This window comes from Beta vulgaris, chromosome 4 (genome assembly GCF_026745355.1).
Source record: "Beta vulgaris subsp. vulgaris cultivar EL10 chromosome 4, EL10.2, whole genome shotgun sequence".
In the NCBI taxonomy this organism is placed as follows: Eukaryota; Viridiplantae; Streptophyta; class Magnoliopsida; order Caryophyllales; family Amaranthaceae; genus Beta; species Beta vulgaris.
This window is the reverse complement of record NC_079205.1, coordinates 7,492,295-7,512,513: the sequence shown is the minus strand read 5'-3', so window position 1 is coordinate 7,512,513 and position 20,219 is coordinate 7,492,295. Positions and strand designations below refer to the sequence as shown.

At 32.7% G+C, this 20,219-nt stretch overlaps 1 protein-coding gene across 1 annotated transcript; it reads left to right on the top strand.

Moving 5' to 3' along the window:
* The first annotated feature begins 2,286 nt into the window (after nt 1-2,286).
* LOC104907164 (uncharacterized) lies at nt 2,287-2,904 on the top strand. Its single transcript, XM_010696051.1, has one exon. It carries the CDS (start codon nt 2,287-2,289, stop codon nt 2,902-2,904), a length of 618 nt encoding a protein of 205 aa, XP_010694353.1.
* The last annotated feature ends 17,315 nt before the right edge of the window (nt 2,905-20,219 follow it).

Sequence of the window (20,219 nt, the reverse complement as noted above, 5' to 3'; positions counted from 1 at the left end):
TAAAATATCTTTTTAAAAAAGCAAAATAAGGTATGTATGCTTTCCTTATTACTCCCTCCGTCCCAAAATATATATAGTTCTCATTTCCTCTTTTTCACGGTAATTTATGCAAGTAGGGATAGTAAAGATTTTTTGTTTATTTAAATAAATATTGTATGGAAAAAGATGATTTTAGGAGAGAGAATGGAGAATAATTGGTGAAAGAGCATTTAATGTAACATTTTGGTTGAATAAACAAAGAAAAAAACAAAATTCAAGAAGCAAATACATGATGGGACACGTTTTTCCTAGACAAATTACGGAAAATGTGGAACTAAATAAGAAAATAGAAACTATATTTTGGGACACTCAAAATGGAAATGGGAACTATATTTTGGAACGGAGAGATTACCTTGTAAATTACTACTACTATATACTTATCATATGTTTGTGTTGAAAATATCCCCAGTATTAGTGTTATAGTTTGTTACATTCTCATAGTTAGTTGCATTATTGTGGAAACTATAAAGAAAGTGCGTACCATCATAGTTATTATATGTAGAAAATAAAAAAAAAAAAGTTAAATTAGATTAACGATTTTATACTGTTTTCTTTGAGCTAGCAACAGGGTGATCTTATAGTCAGCATGTGATTCATTGGCTGGGCAAGAGCGAGGTAAAAGAAACTCCAATTAACTGCTCTTGAACGCAAATAAGTTGACTGCCGAATATGAACAGTCTACCTAATGTTTGGCCATGCACATTAACCGGCAATAGTGCATGGAAAAGAAAAATATCAAACAATTTTTACATCTGTTGTGGATAATGACCCTATTAAAGCTTAGTTGGGGACAAGGGTAATATTTGTGAAAGTGAAGCCACATCCTAAAAAGTCGCATTGAAATTATCAATGAAATTGAAAGGGAAATTTAGAGTTAGTAGACTTAAAAAGGTGAAAGACATGGCATCACAATAAATCATTTCACTTAAAAGCCAAAGACATCGGAAATTTTATTTTTTTTCATTTTGGCATTTTTTTGAAGTACAAAAGTATAAGGACATAAAAACTTTGTTACAATACGTAATTTGGTATGTCAATAATTCTGTAAGGTATGTGTTGAAGACTACATCATGAACTGAAGGAGCTTTGACTAGTGTAGTCGACAAGGGTGCAATGAGTCATCATGTCACAAGCATTGCACATACAACAGCGTCGAAGCACAACCGTAACAGGGCCGAAGCGGGCTTGACAACTACCGAGCAGGTTGCTATCCGGAGTGGGAGATGGCTACTTCGGCGGACTTGTGTGTCTGGCAAACTTTTGGGTGGGTAGTGAGTTTTAATCCCATAAATCAGCGACTATTCTTGGGCATGCTGAGGAGCCGAGGTGGGCAATTTCCCAGCCCGGCGAGCGATTCATTAAATTGGATTTGCGACGAGGATTCCTCGGTTTATTCATCTTATGATTGTGCCCTAATATAGATATTTTTTTACTCATATTCATAGATTTAGAGAGAAATTTATTTAGAGAGACTTCTAAAGAGAGATTATAGAGTCTAGAGAAATCAAATTGTCTCCTTGTATCATCATCTCATATTCAAAGTCTTAGTTCAATATTGTAATTTTCCCATATTCAAGGGTTTCCACGTAAATCTAGCTTGTCTGTTCTTAATTCCTTGATTTCTTTATTCCTTACGGTTGATTTCCGCATATTATACTTCGATTGCTCAGTTTATTAGAGCCTGTAATACTTATTCCTAACAAATTTAATATATCATATATGTCAACTAAATAATACTGTAATATGCCATCCATTTTTTTTTTCCTTCCTATCTTAAGTTTTATGGCAAATCTTAGAATATGGGGCCTTTATATATCTTAAAGCTAAATAATTTTAATTTTAAATTTTTTTTTGACCTTTTTTTCTACAAATATACTCTCATAAACATATAGCAAGGGAAAAGTATATGTACAAAACTCATTGTTTGAGATTGTATAAGAAAAAGGGAAAAACAAAGAATTAACAACTAACTACTTCCAATTCCTCATCATTGTTACATTTTAAAGAAAATATATGAATAACTAAAAAAATTGATACGGTCTAAATTAATCTTGTACAACATCAAAACACGAATTATATTGAGATGAACATTCATGTTGTTTGTGAGAAGGTCAACTTGGTAAAATTTATGTATTACCGTGTGTTAACATCATCACTAGGGGTTTTCCTCAACCCTTGTTTCTAAGTTATATTCCACCAAAGAACTGCTCATGGTATTGGAAGCAAATATGTTATGTGAAAGAGTATATGAAGCACCACTACACAGAAGAAGAGATGAAGAGGATGATGACCTTCAAGACTAAAGTGGTGTATGATAAGATTACAGAGGAAGAGGAGAGAGTATATTGGGCTAAAATGATCTGGAATAGGCTAGCAATGCCTAAACATAGAGTGATTTGCTGGCTGGCTATCCAAGGAAGACTCAAAACAACTGACAGGCTGTGTCAGATGGGTGTAACAACTGATGCACAATGTAATCTCTGTTGTGAGCATACAGAGAGTCATCAACATCTGTTCTTTCAATGTTCTTATGTAAAGAGAGTCCTTAAGTATGTGTTTGAATGGTTGGGATTCAAAAGCAGGCAGGATCAACTGATGAGTATTATGATGATGCTGAATGGCAGAAGTAGAAAGTCCAGAGTTCAGAAGCAAATACATGCTGCAATAATCAAGGCTTGTGTTTATTATGTTTGGTGGGCAAGGAATGAGGCTCAATGGAATATGGTACTCTGGAGACTAGAGAAGGTGTATAGAATCATTAGGGAGTGTACAGTGATGCGAATTAATAGTGTTTTGCCTAGGAAGATATCCAGTAAGGATATAGCATGGTGGGAAAATGTAAAGAGCAAAGTGTATAGTGTTTAGTTGTTTGCTAAACGGTTGTAGCTTCCCTTGTGTGGAGGAGTCCAACCTAGTTGGTTTGCTCCCCAGGGGTTAGCTGTTGGTGTATTGAATTTCTTGTGATTAATACTACTTACTCTTACTTAGCAAAAAAAAAAAAAAGTTTTCGTTCCAATCTAAGAGTTTTTCCTTCTCCAATCCCTTCCCATAAGCTACTAGACAAGGTAGCTAATAAAACCCATCGGCCTTTCATCAGCCTAGTAGTGCTGTTAGACATCTCCTGTAATTAGTTTATCAGGGTAGTGGTGTACTAGGTCTATAATTCTGTTTTGGCAGTGAGCCAATGATGAGCTGTAGTTATTTAATATTTTTGTCTTGTAGTGATGAAGGTAGTGGCCAAGTGTCATTATATCGTTAGCGAGGCATCTTCCTAGGGATCTTCCTTGTAATCAGTGATTTATTTAAAGACCATTCCTAGGTTGTTGTACTATCACAAAATATGAGTGAAGAAATGAAATGAACTACAAGCAAGTTCAACTAAGCAAACTTAGCTTATTCTTTGAACCCTCATTTCACATGACTTGTGAATTCTTTGAACCAAGCCCCTAATCCAAGACACTTTAAAGAAGTAGCAAAGCATAAACACTAGCTTAAAGTTATGAATGAAGGGTTGGATGCACTAGAGGCAAATCATATATATGTGGGAAATTATAGAGTTACCACCAGGGAAACATGCCATTGGATGCAAGTGGTTATACACCACAAAATATGACCCTCAGAGAAACAGTACAATGTTCAAATCACGACTTGTAATTCTTGGCAACATACAACAGTATGGTCTTGACTATAGTGAGACATTTGCACCAGTAGCCAAGATGACCACAGTGAGGTCACTGCTTGTTGTTGCAGCTATGCACTGATGGTATACTCACCAGATGGATATAAAAAAAATGTTTTTTTACATGGTGAGCTGGAAGAAACAGTCTACATGAAATTTCCACTAGGGTATGAAAGAAATGGATCCAGGTTTGATACTAACTCTCAAGCTAAGGGGAGTATGTTGGGAATAATGATGGCAACACCAAAGTTTGTAAGCTCTTGAATTCACTATATGGGCTTAAACAAGCACCAAGACAGTGTTTGCAAATCTAAGCATTGTTCTGAAAGATAATGGGTTCTCTCAATCAAGATCAAACTATTCACTCTTCACAAAGCAAGATAATTAACTCCTATCTTGGCTTATGTAGATGAGTTAATCTTGATTGGGAACAACATGGAAGGCATTAAAGCTTTAAACTTTGAGTTCAAGATGAAGGATATGGGTGAGCTGTGATACTTCTTAGGAATTGAAGATGAAAGGAGTGAACAAGACATCTTTCTTTCACAAAAAAAGTGTATTGCAGATATTTTAAGTGCGTATGGGCTCAGTAATTGCAGGCCTTTGAAGCTTCACATGGATGCACATGTAAAGCTACTATCCACCTTTGGTGATCCATTGACATAGCCTGAGACTTATAAAAGACTCATATATAATCTAATCTATCCCACTCTCACTAGGCCTAACATTGCAGATATTGTGCATCTTCTAAGCCAATTCACGCATCAACCAACTTTTGCACATTTTCAAGCTAGAAAGAGTGTCATAAGGTACCTAGCAGGATCTACTACTAAGGGAATCTTACTTGCTGCTAGATCTGCTGCACAACTTTATGCTAATTATGATAGTGATTGGGCTGGATGTCCCAACACAAGAAGATCTACAACTGGTTATTGCATTATGCTAGGGAAATTACATACTGCTTGGAAGTCTCAAAAATAAACTATTGTTGCTAGATCAACAGTTGAGGCTGAATACACATCATTAGCTATATATGACTGCCTTTGAAGTTATGTGGGTAGCAATCGTTGAAGGAACTGGGACTCAAGGATGCTTTGCACCACAACCATCTTCTGTGACAACCAAGCAACTTTGGCCATGGCTGCAAATCTAGTCCAGCATGAAAAGACTAAACATGTTAGCATTGATTTCCACTTCATCAGAGCCCAAGTCAAGGAAGGGTTGATTAATCCTACTTACACAGTTACACTCCTACAACTCAGCAAGTAGCTGACATACTCACTAAGGTGTTAAGCACGGATCAGCATCAGTTTCTCTTGTCAAAGCTGGGTATTCAGACTTCATATTGCACTCAGCTTGAGGGGGAGTGATAAAGCACATCAACCTTTCATCTGCCTAGTAGTGCTGTTAGACATCTCCTGTAATCGGTACATCAGGGTAGTGGTGTCCTAGGTCTGTAATTCTCTTTGGCAATGAGCCAATGATGAGATGTGGTTATTTAATGTTTTTGTCTTGTAGTAATGACGGTAGCGGCCAGGTGTCATTGTACCGTTTAGGGGTGCTTATCGAGCGAGCCGAGCCCGAATAGTACTGGTCTCGGCTCGAGCTCGTTTAACTTTTCATGGGCTCGGCTCGTGAGCTTGCCGAGCTCGACTCGAGCTCGTGATTAGAATTTGCGGCTCAAGCTCGGCTCATGAGCTCGTTTAGGCTCGGCTAGTGAGCTCATTTAGGCTCAACTAGTGATCTTGGCTCGGCTCGAAACCCAACCGTATAGGCCCACATCAATACTAAAGCAATACTTAGGCGGTAGACCCAATCATATAGGTCAAGTACAAAGTAGGTGAGCTTGTTCACGCATCCATCATATGCTTTTATAACTTGATTTCCCTCTTAGCATTGTTAAGATTTCAATGTGAGACTCCATATGGTTTGTTAAAGAAAAACAAACTCACTATCCCCATGCTTTATAACTTGGTTTCCCTTTTAGTATTGCTAATATTTCAATGTGGGACTCCATGTTTTGTTTAAGATAAACAAACTCATCCTACATATGCTTTTATAACTTGGAATCCCTCCTAACATTGTTAAAATTTCAATGTGGGACTCCATGTTTTGTTAAAGAAAAAAATTCACTTTACATATGCTTTTATGACTTGGTTTTCCTCTTAACTTCACTAAAATTTCAATGTGGTACTTCATGTTATATGAAAAAAAAATCAAATTTGTACCAATAACACTCTTAAGTGCATTTAAATAAACAATTATCAAATATTTTAAGTATTAGATAATAAAATATTTAAAAATATACTTCATTCCCTCTATGAAGAAAATATAGTATAGTTTTTGTTTTCCAACCAAGGAGATACAAAATTAAACTTTAAGTTGAAGTAAGGTTTAGTAGCTATGTATAAAGAAAATAAGGTTGATCCTTATTTTCTTAACCAATGTGGGACTTTATTGCCTAGTGGAGTAGAGATGAAGTTGGATAACAAATTAAAATATATAATTTGTACCAATAACACTCTTAAGTGCATTTAAATAAACAATTATCAAATATTTTAAGTATTAGATAATAAAATATTTAAAAATATACTTCATTCCCTCTATGAAGAAAATATAATATAGTTTTTGTTTTCCAACCAAGGAGATACAAAATTAAACTTTAAGTTGAAGTAAGGTTTAGTAGCTATTTATAAAGAAAATAAGGTTGATCCTTGTTTTCTTAACCAATGTGGGACTTTAGTGCCTAGTGGAGTAGAGATGAAGTTGGATCACAAATTAAAATATATAATTTGTAATCTAAATTAAAATATAAATTTGTATTAATTTTTTTTAATGTAAATATTTTTTTAATATACTTTTTTTTTATTATAAAATAATAATCGAACTGTTCACGAGCTTTACAAGCCGAGCTTTGTCAAGCTCGGCTCGGCTCGTTTAAGTCTCGAGCCAAGCCCGAGTTTCACCGAGCTTTGACCGAGCCGAGCCCGAGCTGCTCGCGAGCTTGTCAGGCTCATTATCACCCCTAGTACTGTTAGCTAAGGCATCTTCCTAGGAATGTTCCTTGTAATCAGTGGTCTATTTAAAGACCATTCTTAGGTTGTTGGACTATCACAAAAATGAATGAAGAAATAAAATGAACTACAACCAAGTTCACCTGAGCAAAGCTAGCTTATTAATGTTTTCACTAGCTGAAACTACTATAGGATTTCGGAAGTATGATCATACAAATATGTAAACATTTGTATATTTTTGTAATTTTCCCGTCTCCTTATTTAGCTTGTAACCTTAGCCCTGTGTATGTCTTGTATATACTTCATGATTGTTAGAGGCCAGAGGAGTAAATTATCCAAAGTTTACTTGTTTTTTATACTAAATTATGTAGGCAATAGAAATTCCTATGATTTTCTAAATTGGGTAGTTGTTTGGTTGACAGGAAGTAAGGAAAATGAGGATAATGAAAAATCCTGAAAAATGGGAATTTATTCACCTAACCCCCCTTGATCATTCGAAATTTCCACATCAATTCATGGGAATTATAAATTCCTTAATGTGAACCAAAAACATTTAGTCAATTTCATAGAAATTACAAAAGGAAAATAGCTTCCTACGAAATGGAGCTTCTCATGAGAATTTTTATAAACTCAAACAACTGCTTAAGCTTCGTCCAATCTTCATGATTTGCTCTTTTGCGATTTAAATTGTAGAACTCAACAGACAAGTTCCTAAGATAAACTTCAGTAATTTGTTATCATTCAAACCTTCCATAACTGAACAAGAAGAAAAACAGGTTTTAAACTAGAGCTCCTAACTACCCCTTTGTAATACCATCTAACCGATTAATTATATGTGGCATACTGAAAATTAAATGCTTGCCCACACGTTTAGATAATATGTATTGAATAAATTGATATTGAATTGAGAAGTTATATAAGGAAACTCTATGTTTTAGGCCATTTTTTTGGTATGATCCTCACCTTTGCACCCCTATTTCAAATAACCCGAACTTGTAATATTTAATGGTACTTTAGAATTTTTTAGACGACGTTGCATAGGTGAAAAGTCCTACATAACTACTCACTCACCCCACATTCTCTTTCAAAATTTTTAGTCGTATAACCTTGTATTACAATACAAATTTTCAAAAAAAGCCAAGAAGCAAAAAGATCTAATGTATAGATGGCAATTTCAAAAGAATATGTGGGTTGCAGAGGATTATTATATAGGAGTTTTGACCTTTATTATGATGTCGTGTTCAATATCGTTAAATTTATTTACATTTTACATGTTTGGAGTTACTTGAGATAGACGTGAAAATAAGATGGTCATTCTAGAAAATGGCCTACACAAATTATTATAGCTTATAATTTTCCATCTATTTATTTAGGTCAACCTAATAAAATATTCAATATACTTGTAATAAATTTTTTATAATGTTTTATTTTTTTTTGTGTTAGAGAGCAACTAAGCACAATACTATTCTAAGTCTTGGATACCATTCCCACGACATTTCGCCAACTAAGTTCGATAACATGCTCTTTTTAATTGTGCCTTAGATATCTTGAGGAAGAAGAAGGAGAAAGACGAAGAGGTAGAGCACTGCAGCGCATGCACAGTATGCAACACTTGTATGGCCAACCTTGCTCATTCCTCATTGCATGGGTGTGCGTAATGGAGACTCGGGCGGGGAAACCCCCTATCCCAGTCTATGCAATTTAAGAAGATCGAGTAAGTTATGAAAATTTGTCCCAGCTGCGTTGTTCGCCCTATCAGACATTTTGGCCCTATTTCGCAGATTACGTGACTTTATCCAATAAGGTTTAGGGGGGTTTCCTATAAAATTTAGGGAGACATATATATAAGTTTCCTAGAGTCATTTTATAATCCTATGATTTAAATTAGCCCCGAAATAGAATTCTCTCTCTATACACCTCACTTTCGTCTTCTCCATTGTAATTCCTCTATTAGAAAGGTTAAATAAAACTCCAAGGTTCATGCTTTTATAAATGTAGGTCATGGATGACCGAACCATGTTAATTTTTGTGTCTTTAGTTGTTGTCTTTACTTCTCACTTATAGTCTTAGACTTTGCATTTATTGTTGGATGAAGCAAATTAGTAAATTGTAGGTCCTCTTACATTTGCTGCTAACACATCCATATTCTATAGAACATAACAATGTTTAAAAAGTATTATAATAATTAAGATTCTTTTCAGAATTATAAAACTTTCTTGAAATATTTGTATAATAAAGTACTGAAGTACGAAGTATTATATTACCTCTGTTTCAAATTAATTGTTACACTTACATTTTTCACGCATGCCAATGCAGAACTTTGAGGACATATATCTTTAGTTTTGTATTTGTAAAAATTATAAAAAGTACATATTAATAAAATACATACTAATACGAATCTAACAAGATCTCATATGACTATGTGTTTATTCACGTATAAATCACAAACGAGGGTCAAAGTGTAATATGTGAATAGTGTAAAATGTCAAAGTGTAACAATTAATTTGAAACGAAGATAGTACTAAATCATCATGCAATCATATAGTTGGCCTTTTTTTGTGAAGCATCCAAGTCTGATATCCATCAATCAATTGAGTAGGTTTGCAATACATGAATGATGAACCTACTTGGCTATTTTTTTTGTTCTTGTCACGCATCACTTCTTCGGTCAGCATCAAAATCGAATTTCGACAAAAAGTATGGACTATGCATCAGCATTTACACCTATGAAGAAAAGATAAGAGAAAATTTGGAATGGGGGAGGTAAGTCAATTCCTGAAATATAAAATGAGGTGTTATTGCTGTAATATCTTTATCAGCAAGTTTTTTAGCTTAATTTTAGTTAGCTGATATTTATATTATACATATGTTTATGTATTCTACACGAGAAAGAGCTACAATTCACCTATTATTTTATTTATCTAACTAAAATTTAACCATATACAATTTCATATTTTGGATGACAGAGGATAATGGAGAAATCATTCGTTCATAAATAGCTAGCGATTGTCACTTCTTCCAAGTATTATCTACAATGTGCGCATGATATTTGTTGACATTTCCCTCAAATGTCACTTATAAACAGTGGCGGAGCCACGTGGTAACAAGGGGTAGCACGTGCTACCCCTGATTTTTATAAAAAAAATTGATTTTTTTTAAAAGAAAAAGAAGCGTTGAAAAATGAAAAACAAATAAACCCTACTTTCCGCTGCGTGACTGTCCTTTCCTCTTCTCTCTCCTCGACTCCACGTTCTCTCTCCTCCCATCTCTTCAGAATTTTGAATCTTGCCTTGGGATTCGTTCACCTCTTCGTTAGCCTCCAACCTCCATTAACTTCTTCGCGGTTGTGCCGTTGTTCCGACCTCCGACCTCGATCATGGTTGTCCTCTCATTGCAGATTGTAGTTGTGCAGTTAAGATCTTGTTTACCGAATAAAACATCTTCTTTGGTAAATTCCTTGGAAGCATTATTGTTGTTCTTGTTTTAGGGATCCAGGTACTTTTTTTTCTTCCTTTTCTTTGATATCTTGATGGTTATGTATAAACTTTGATTCCCAGTGAATTTTAATTGTTTGTCAAAGAATTATTAGTAAATTATTGTTAGTTTATTGTATTTTTGGGAAGGAATTTGTTAGTAAATTTTTACTTGTAGGTTTTTGGATCGTTAATGAATTTTCACTAGCTGGTTAGTGAATGGATTCGTATTGTCAGTGAATGAATTGTTACTTGGTGAATAGATTGTTAGTGAATGGTTAGTACTGAATCGATTTGTTAAAAGTGATTAGTAAATTCTTGTGTCATGTGTATATATTGATTAGTAAATAAAGTGTTAGTGAATGGATTCTCTAGAATGACTCAAATCAAAAGCAAATTACAAAATAGCGAGCGAGATGAATTTTTGAAATATAGTTTAGTTATTTATCTTGAAGAAGGATTTGTTTTTGGATATAAAATTGATGCAATTGCTAAATTGTTCTAGAATTTGAGAACTTGTTGTGAACAATTGTAGTTCTTTTACTAAAACATTTTTAGATTGTATTAGGATTTTGTAACATTTTAAATTTAGTAGTTGTGAATTTCTTTGCACTCGATGGTATCGTAAAATTACGCTACCCCTCACCAGAAATCCTGGATCCGCCCCTGCTTATAAAAACTGACAATGCGACTCTTATTAGCACCATTTAAGTTGTTACGATGATGAAAAAAGACAGCAAAAGACGTATCAAATTTGAAATTGGTACAAGCCAAGTACTAATGTTTCTTTCATGCACTTTTCTTTAATCAATGACAAGTTGACAACTACATGGAAAATTAACTAGATATCATCTACTAAATTCAGGGGTTATTCAATTATTAAAGAGGTTGTGTACAATTAAGATAATATTAGGCATTTATTAATAGAATAGAAGTACAAATACATTTAAATTTTTTAAGTTCATACAATATAATCAAAATAATCATTTTCATTAACATCGTATTTCTACCAAAAAAAAAATATTATGCATATATGAGTTAATTAATGCCAACGATGAAAAATCTATTATACAATAAGTGAATAAAACAGTAAGACTTACCCCTCACACACACACACACACACGCACGCACACGCACACCCGCACACGCACACGCGCACGCACACACACACACAGATATATACTCCCTCCGTTTCAAAATATAAGTCGTTTAAGGTTTTTGCACATAGATTAAGAATTTAATTAATTTTAGTTAGATTTGCATGGGTAATAAGAATTGACATTAAATATTGTATTGATAATACCAAATAACCTATAAGCTTATCTGGATAATATAAAATTGCATTTAATCTTACATTGGTATTGTAGAATGCCTTATATTTTGAAACAAATTCTTCTAGCTAAAATGCCTTGTAATTTGAAACAGAGGGAGTATATATATATATATATACATATACATATATATATACATATACATATATATATACATATACATATATATACATATACATATATATATACATATACATATATATATACATATACATATATATATATATATATACATATACATATATATATACATACATATACATACATTTACATATACATATACATATATACAAATACATATACATATACATATACATATACATATACATATACATATACATATACATATACATATACATATACATATACATATACATATACATATACATATACATATACATATACATATACATATACATATACATATACATATACATATACATATATACACATACATATACATACACATACATATACATACATATACATATACATATACATATACACATATATATACATATATATACACATATACAGATACATATACATATATACATATACATATACATAAACATATATATATATATATATATATATAATATATATAATATAATATATATATATTATAATATATATATATATAATATAATATATATATATACATACATATACATACATATACATACATATATATACATACATATACATATACATACATATGTACATATATATATATACATACATACATATATATATATACATATATACATATATATACATACATACATATATACATACATATACATACATATATATATACATATATACATATATAGATACATATATATATATAGATATATATATATATACATATATATATATATATATATATACATATATACATATATATAATATACATATATACATATATATATATTAACATATATATATATATATACATATATATACAATATATATATATATACATATTATATATATACATATATATATATATATATATATATATATATATATACATACAAGGTTGTTCTCGTACAGGGCCATTCACCTAGAGGCACAACGCTGATAGGCATTTAAAGGTTGATATGGCATTTTCACTTGAAATGATTAAAATATTAGAATAAGAAGTAATAATCACCACATATATACCTCTTTTCTGAAAACCACTCATTGTGGGTTAACTAGAATCTCATACTAAATCGCAATTATCAAGAAATCATAAAAAGTTAGATATAATTTTGACCATTCTTTGACTTCTTTTTATTTGTATTTATATAAAGCCTTGGAATACATTAATACATATCTCTCACCTCCTTCTCTTTCTCTCAATATATATATACACACACGCACACACTAAAATGTGTCAGCAAGTATTTTATGTCACCATGTTTCACGCACATCATACGTTAACGTCGCACCACTTCATCACCGATCGACATGCATTCTTACATTGATATGACGTTCCCCATTAAGAATGATTAAAAGATTAGTATCAGAATTCTTGAACCAGTGACTTCTTACTTCATAATGTCATGACCTTATCATTAATTTACATATCTTATATGTAATCATATTGTAATTTCAATTATTAAATCCTTACGCCATATTGAATTTTTAAATAATAAAATTTTAAAAGTTAAATCGAATAGTATTACGATTTAAAACCGTGAGCAATAAATGTAGGCGCCTAAGTGGTCACATGCCCCCTCCCTCTCAAACACTAACATGGTTTCATGTATGTCAGTTGTGACTTCTTATATAATTGGAACATTGTCAATGTAAATTTTGAACCCAAAATCTCAAATTTGTAAGAAAGAGATCATTGTATTGATTCTTTTTATTAAGATCAACAATGATGTTAGAACTTTTTAATCAAAACTAAGAGTTAAGTTATAATCTTTTGAATACATATTATGAATAAAATGATGTTATTATGTTTACTGACATATCATTCCTCTTGAAAATGATCAAGGGATATGCTAATAAGAGGACTAGAATCTCCTAACTTCTTATTTCAATTGTCACGATCTCACCACTAATCTACATCTCTTATATGGAATCTTATTCCGGCTTCAACTATTAAATAACTTATTTTCTTTTTTCTAACACAATTAGGAAATTACCATAGCCCCTACCCAAACACTAGTATTTACGTGGACTTCTCCTTCATTTAGAATTTGATTAGGTTTACTTTAAAAAATGAGTCATGCTATATTGTGAACATTATCCGAGGAAATATGTAAGTATCTACTTCTCTTATATCTAATCCAACATTAATCTGTTAAGATCATGTCGAAAAGCAAAGGTCAGAGCTATTTCCTAATGACTAACAATCAATGACTTCAGGACAAAGATAATGGTTTTTTCTGAGCAACATAAAATTTATTGCTATCATGAATCAAATTTACAACCTATCTTCCTTGAGAGATAGCAATTCTTTTAGGCTTCCCCCTCAAACAATAAGGATTGGGTTCTTTTTGTAAGTAAGATTAGGATTTTGCATGAAGCTAACTAGTAAGGTTTGTTTGAGATTAGTATTATGAGGATTATTGTGAAATAATTGATTGAAACCAGTCAAAATTGTTTGGGATTGGATTGGACTTGAATATGACTTCATATACAACTATTAGTATTATTTAATGTGTCGAATGGTTAAACTTTTTTGAATTTATACATGACGTTAAATTGAAAAGTGATCAGATTTGTTTTGAAAATTGAATTTAATTTGATTCAGTAAAGCTACCAGGCTTACTACAACGACTGGGAAAGATATGGAGGAGGGCCCTAAACTTTACCATAATCAAGAATACATAACTCGAGAAGAATGCAATGAGATTTGACTTCATTTATGTTGAACATGTGATCACTTAGCCTTGAAAAGTTACCAAGACACCGTTAGTGGAAAATTCAGGAATTTGAAAATGGTTGATCACACTATCGCAAATCTGAGATACAACTAATGACCTATACATTAAGAAAATTCATAGAAGTTCCATTTCAAAGCAAACAAGCGAACAATCTAGTAAACTAACCATCCAATAGTGGATCTTGTGATTTGTAGACAGTGAAGCCTCAAAAGATCGAAGCAGACAAGCGCAAGCCATTGACGTCTTAAGATTTTGACTCTGAACAATGGTCGAGTTTGATGGTCGGAGACCGGGAGAGTGGGATGGAGTAACCGAGTTGCATTAGGTTGTACGAATGGCGAGGAAGTCAGGACTCGTAAGAGAGAGAAACTAAGGGGTTAGGGTTTGAAACGATGAAGAAGATTTGAAATGATTTTAAAAAATAATAATGGTTGGTCACATGATCGATCAGTACTAGGCATGCATCCGCCATTGAAGATTGTGCTATTGGACTTGAATTGACTTAAACTTAAACTTGAAATGCAAGGAGACTTAATATAATTTGTTTTTAAATTCAACACTCATATCATGACTTTTTCATCAGAAATCTACAATTTGCTCCGCAAGCCAATACTTGTCAAATATATCTAATTCAAAAATATAAACCTATCAGTAATAAAAAAATTAATACTTTCTTTATTTTGAAATAATTGAAACACTTATATCTTTTATATCATAACTTTTTGACAGAAATGTTCCACTTAATGGAAGATGTATTAATTATTGACATACTTGTATACCTTCAAGGCTTCAACCATGTGACATTTCCGTAAAACCAACACCCTCCATGAGACCAGAAGGAGAGATAGACCTTATTTATTACGTCATAACCATCTAGTTATTTAGGTATACTCATAAGTTTAGACAAAAGGAAAGACTTAGATTCCACTTTTTTTACTATACTCGACAAATAACTGGTGAATAGCAACATGAAAAGTAGAGAAAGAAGTGTAGTTATCGTTTGCTTTGTTGCTTCTTCTGCAAAGTATATGCATGATGCCTTATTGCCTTTTGAGCAGCCTTTGGTGGAAAGAAAGATGCGTCAAGCCAAGTTACAAGTTCGATTACGCCAAAATTTGAGAAATGGTAAATTATTATTAACAGAATTTATATGAAGCATTATATCTGCAATATGACACAAAACATCCTGTAGCCCTTCGCAAGCACCAAATTATTGGGCTCAGTTTTGCATGTCCCCAAACTTGTTCATAATGTTTGCGAACTTTTCTTACTTTTCACCTAAAGCAGATAAAATAGATTCCAACAATAATAATAATTCAGTGATGTAGTCATACGAGAAATCCCATGATTACTACTTTCCTACTTAAATCTGGAAAATGACCTTGCGTGGTAATGTCGAAGCATATCCCACGTTTGGAAAAATTATTCTATAGCTTTTACGCAATCAATATACAGATTGAATTGTCGTGATTAATAAGCTTACTCTTTTCTTGACTAATAACGTCACAATTTTGTTACATTTGTTCGAATTGTAACATTTGCTCACCAATTTTGTCACTAAATAATTTTAGGTTATGCATTCCCTTATACTTGAATATCCATTGAAATATGTTCGCTCACCTTATTTTTAATCCTTATTCGAAAAAATAAGTTTAGATAATCTAATAAGATTTAATAAGGGCTAATAAAGTTCTATAAGTTCAAATTCAATTCAGCAAAAATAAGGTATGTCAATCTCATAAAATAAGGCTAGATAAGTTCTGATAAGTTCAGATAAGGTCTAATAAGTACTAATAAGGTATAATAAGTTTAATTAAGTTCATATTAGTTCAGATAAGTTCAGTTAAGCAAAATAAGTTGAATAGAACAAACACTCAACATAAGAAAGCAAAGTGTGAAGGAATTATTATTTCAGCCAAAAAGTTAAAGGCTAAGGCTCTATTCAGCAACATATTTAAATCACCTCAAATGAGTAGGTACTAAAAGTTTAACTTACCTAAAATAAATAGTCGTGTTTGGGGGTAAGAGTTTAAATAACATTGAAGCTCAAAAATTGACAGAAATTGAGTTGCTGTCAAATAGAGCATCTCAATTCAAGGTGCTGAAATTTTCAGCTACCTTATTAGTGCAACTCATTTCAACTACATTATTAGTTTCAGCTCTATTCAGCTTATGTTAATTCCAAAACATAGCCTAAATATATTATTCCATCATACCATATTTATATATGAAAGTGTCCCTTATAATTGTTTTTGATCCTACGTGTTTGACAACCAAATCACTTAACCAATTTTTAAAAGTAATTTTTTCATTCATATCTCTCCTAAAATCATCTTTATTTTTCAAGTGGTGTGAGAGGATTAATTACCAAGTGGTGTACGAGTATAAATCTATTCCTAGGGCCTCAACCGTCAACTTAAGATTTTGGTTGAGTTGGTCCTTTTACATGGTATTGGAGCCAACGTGACATAAAGGTCACATGTTCAAATCTCATCCACATCTTCCTTTCTAAGTGGAATATTTAGCGCTAGGTATGAGGGAGACTTGTGTTATATCCACACTTCAAGCCCAATGGGCTCTCACGTAAGGGGGCGTGATAGAGTATTAAACTATTCATGAGACTCCAACCACGAGCTTAAGAGTTGAGCTGGTCTTTGACATGGTATCAAGAGCCAGCGTGACAAAAAGGTCACGGGTTCGAATCTCATCCATCCCTTCTTTCTTAGTGGAATATTTAGAGCCATGTATGAGCGAGACCTGTGCTGCATCCACACTTCAAGCCCAAAGGGCTCTTGCGTGAGGGGGCGTGATAGAGTATAAATCTATTCCTGGGGCCTCAACCATCAGCTTAAGCTTTTGGTTGAGTTGGTCCTTTAACATGGTATCAGAGTCCGGGTTGTGGGTCTCTTCTAAACTGGGCCTCTAATCAAGCAACTAAGTAGCTCTAAATTCTAAAGACACTCACAAGTGAAGGGGTGTGTTGAAACCCATTAAATGCCCACTTGTGAGTGTCCTACATTGGAGAAAGAGGAGAGAATAAACCACTTTATAAGATTAGGAGTTACTCCTCCTATCACCAATTGGTTTTGGGATGGAACCTCTTAGCTTGTAAGTGGACTAAACTCTCCTCCTCCTTATTGGGTTACCCGATCCCATTTTCATATAAAATAAAATTTAACACTCTATCAGTAATTAATTTGATAATTTAAAGATTACTGGGCTATCTTGATGACTCAAAGCTTTAGGGTTATGTACTTATCTTGATGATTAAGGGGAATTAAGAAGTCCTTTTTTGTTCTTTTTTATTTTTTAGTTCAATATACATACCAACATATACACACAACTACACTTAACATCTAGAAGAAAATCTTTCTAAAATTATATGATAACATCACTATTTTTTTTTTTTTGATGCAAATATGATAACATCAATATTGATGTAAAGACTCATATTATATTCAAACTATCATGATACAATGGGAACAAAGGCTAAATATAAAAAAGTTCGCAACTATACATTGAAAACCGTTCGTGTACAACCTTTTTTTATCCCCTTTTAAGACAATGTAAAACCATTCTTGTCATAATCTTGTACTAAAAAAATTATTACAAGATAACTTGGGTTATGATTTCCAAACTAGGTCACCTGAGAGCAAATTAAAGTTGTTTCATGATTACCTTCAAATAGAATGTTGCATGTGAAGTACTATAAGTTTACCTTACCTCTTGATTTGGATCTTAGAAAACCAATTAAAGCCTCTAATTCTACCAACTTACTTGTGTTAAATTAAGGTTATATGGCCTAAAATTACGTGCTAAAGGCAAGATCCTGCCTTAACGACGATTCGTTCATAATCAATCCTCTAATATAAACTAGGAAAAAGTGTGTTCCCACAGTGTTGGCACAGGCAGTGTCAAAATCCTTCTTGTCACACCTTAATAGCGACACAGTATTAGGGACCACTAATTATAGATTATTAGGTCTTCTAAGTGTGATATTGGCAGGAAGGAAGCCTTAATACCATGGGCTTAATCTTTTAATTAATGACAACTGGTGCAAATCATTATAGTTTAAATGCTTTAATTAGGTCGCTAATTAAATAAAAAGTCTTGCTCTTCATCCTCGTGCCGCAATCTCTCGCATAAGTACAAGGGCTGTCTCACATGGTTGCGTAATTAATTTTAGTGATCTAATTACTTGTCATTAGCTGTTTGCATATCATTTTCATTTTTTTGGGTAGGGGGGTGGGGCGGCTTCGAATCATAGAATGTTCAATTTTTGTGTGAGAATCCATTACTATTACTATTGCTATTACGTAGAGATAATATAGTGGATGCATGAGAAGATCTCTACAACAGCTGTGTAACACGTAGTACTTAGGCTAGGTACATTGTTCGGACTGTAGTCATCATATGGATTGGATTGTTTAAAGATACTACTAATTTGGTCGGTCCCCTTTTTAAAAATCGGTAAACAATCTAGTATTTTGCATGCATTATGATTAATGATGATGATCATTAGCATGAATTATTAGCCTATGCAATCATAAAATTGTAGATGAAATTTTGGTACCATATTAGTTCACCATTGTCTGAAAGATCGCTTTGACTAAACTTTGTAGAAAATGAGTTTGTAGAAGATGCTTTAAGTGAGACTTTATTGAGGAAGTACATAATAGATGTATTTAATTTAGGTTATACATATAATATCTTTTTCAATTCTATTAAATTTGACATAATTGATGTGTCCGTGATTATCCAAATTACCCAATCAAAATACTAATAGTAACTAAAAATACATGACCTAATTTAATCCAAAATTAAAACTTAGCAAACCTGAAATCAAATGTACCTAATATAGATGAATCTTAATAATCATTGGCCTTATTAAAACTCAGGTCGAATAGATTAGAATTGACATGAAACTAAACTAATATCGTCGAACAACTTTAAATAACATAAACATTATAGGTATCCCCAAGTTCACCATTATTGATTCTCTATTTTATCTACATCTTCATGTCAACTTGATTTTGTTTATTATTGTTATTTCAAATGTACTTATTGCATGCTTTTCTATGACTTTTTAAAGCAACCGAAGTACTATTTGTGGACCATGAAATTGAAAACTTATAACTCTAGAAGTACTCATTGACATCAAGCGCAAAACAACTAACATCCTACAAGAGCAAATGGGCAATAGACATGAATTAAAGGGTTATCTATCATAATTACAAATATTATAATTAGATAATAAAAAGAAGTGAAAATAACCCATAATCCTTCATGACAGGAGGGTGCACGAGGGAACAACCAAACCAGAGAAAAGGGACAACTACATGCAACAAAGCAAATCCAAGGCCTAAGCCATCAATAATGTCACTGTTTATGGGGAGAAATCAATTCAGAAATTCAGGGTCAAGCACATAAATAGATGTACTAAGCATGGACCACAAAAACCTTGTTACACTTACATATTGATCTTTCACAAATATCTCCATATAGTAGTAGTATTTTTATTTTGTTAATGGACCACATCATTTTAGGCCTAATTTTGAGCCACTAGCTTTGGGTCATCTCCATGAATAGGGGGTTGAATTCAGAAATCAAAGAGAAGCGGAAGTGTGATAATGGGGAGACAAAGGGATGGCATGGATTTTAAGAAAATCTTGTTGAACGCTACACGTCTTTTCATTCATATTAGTTTCATCCATCTTAAGCTATACTAGTATACTACTTGGCTTCCTCGGTTGTATAATAAGGTATTAGGGTTTCAACACCCAAATATAAAGTGC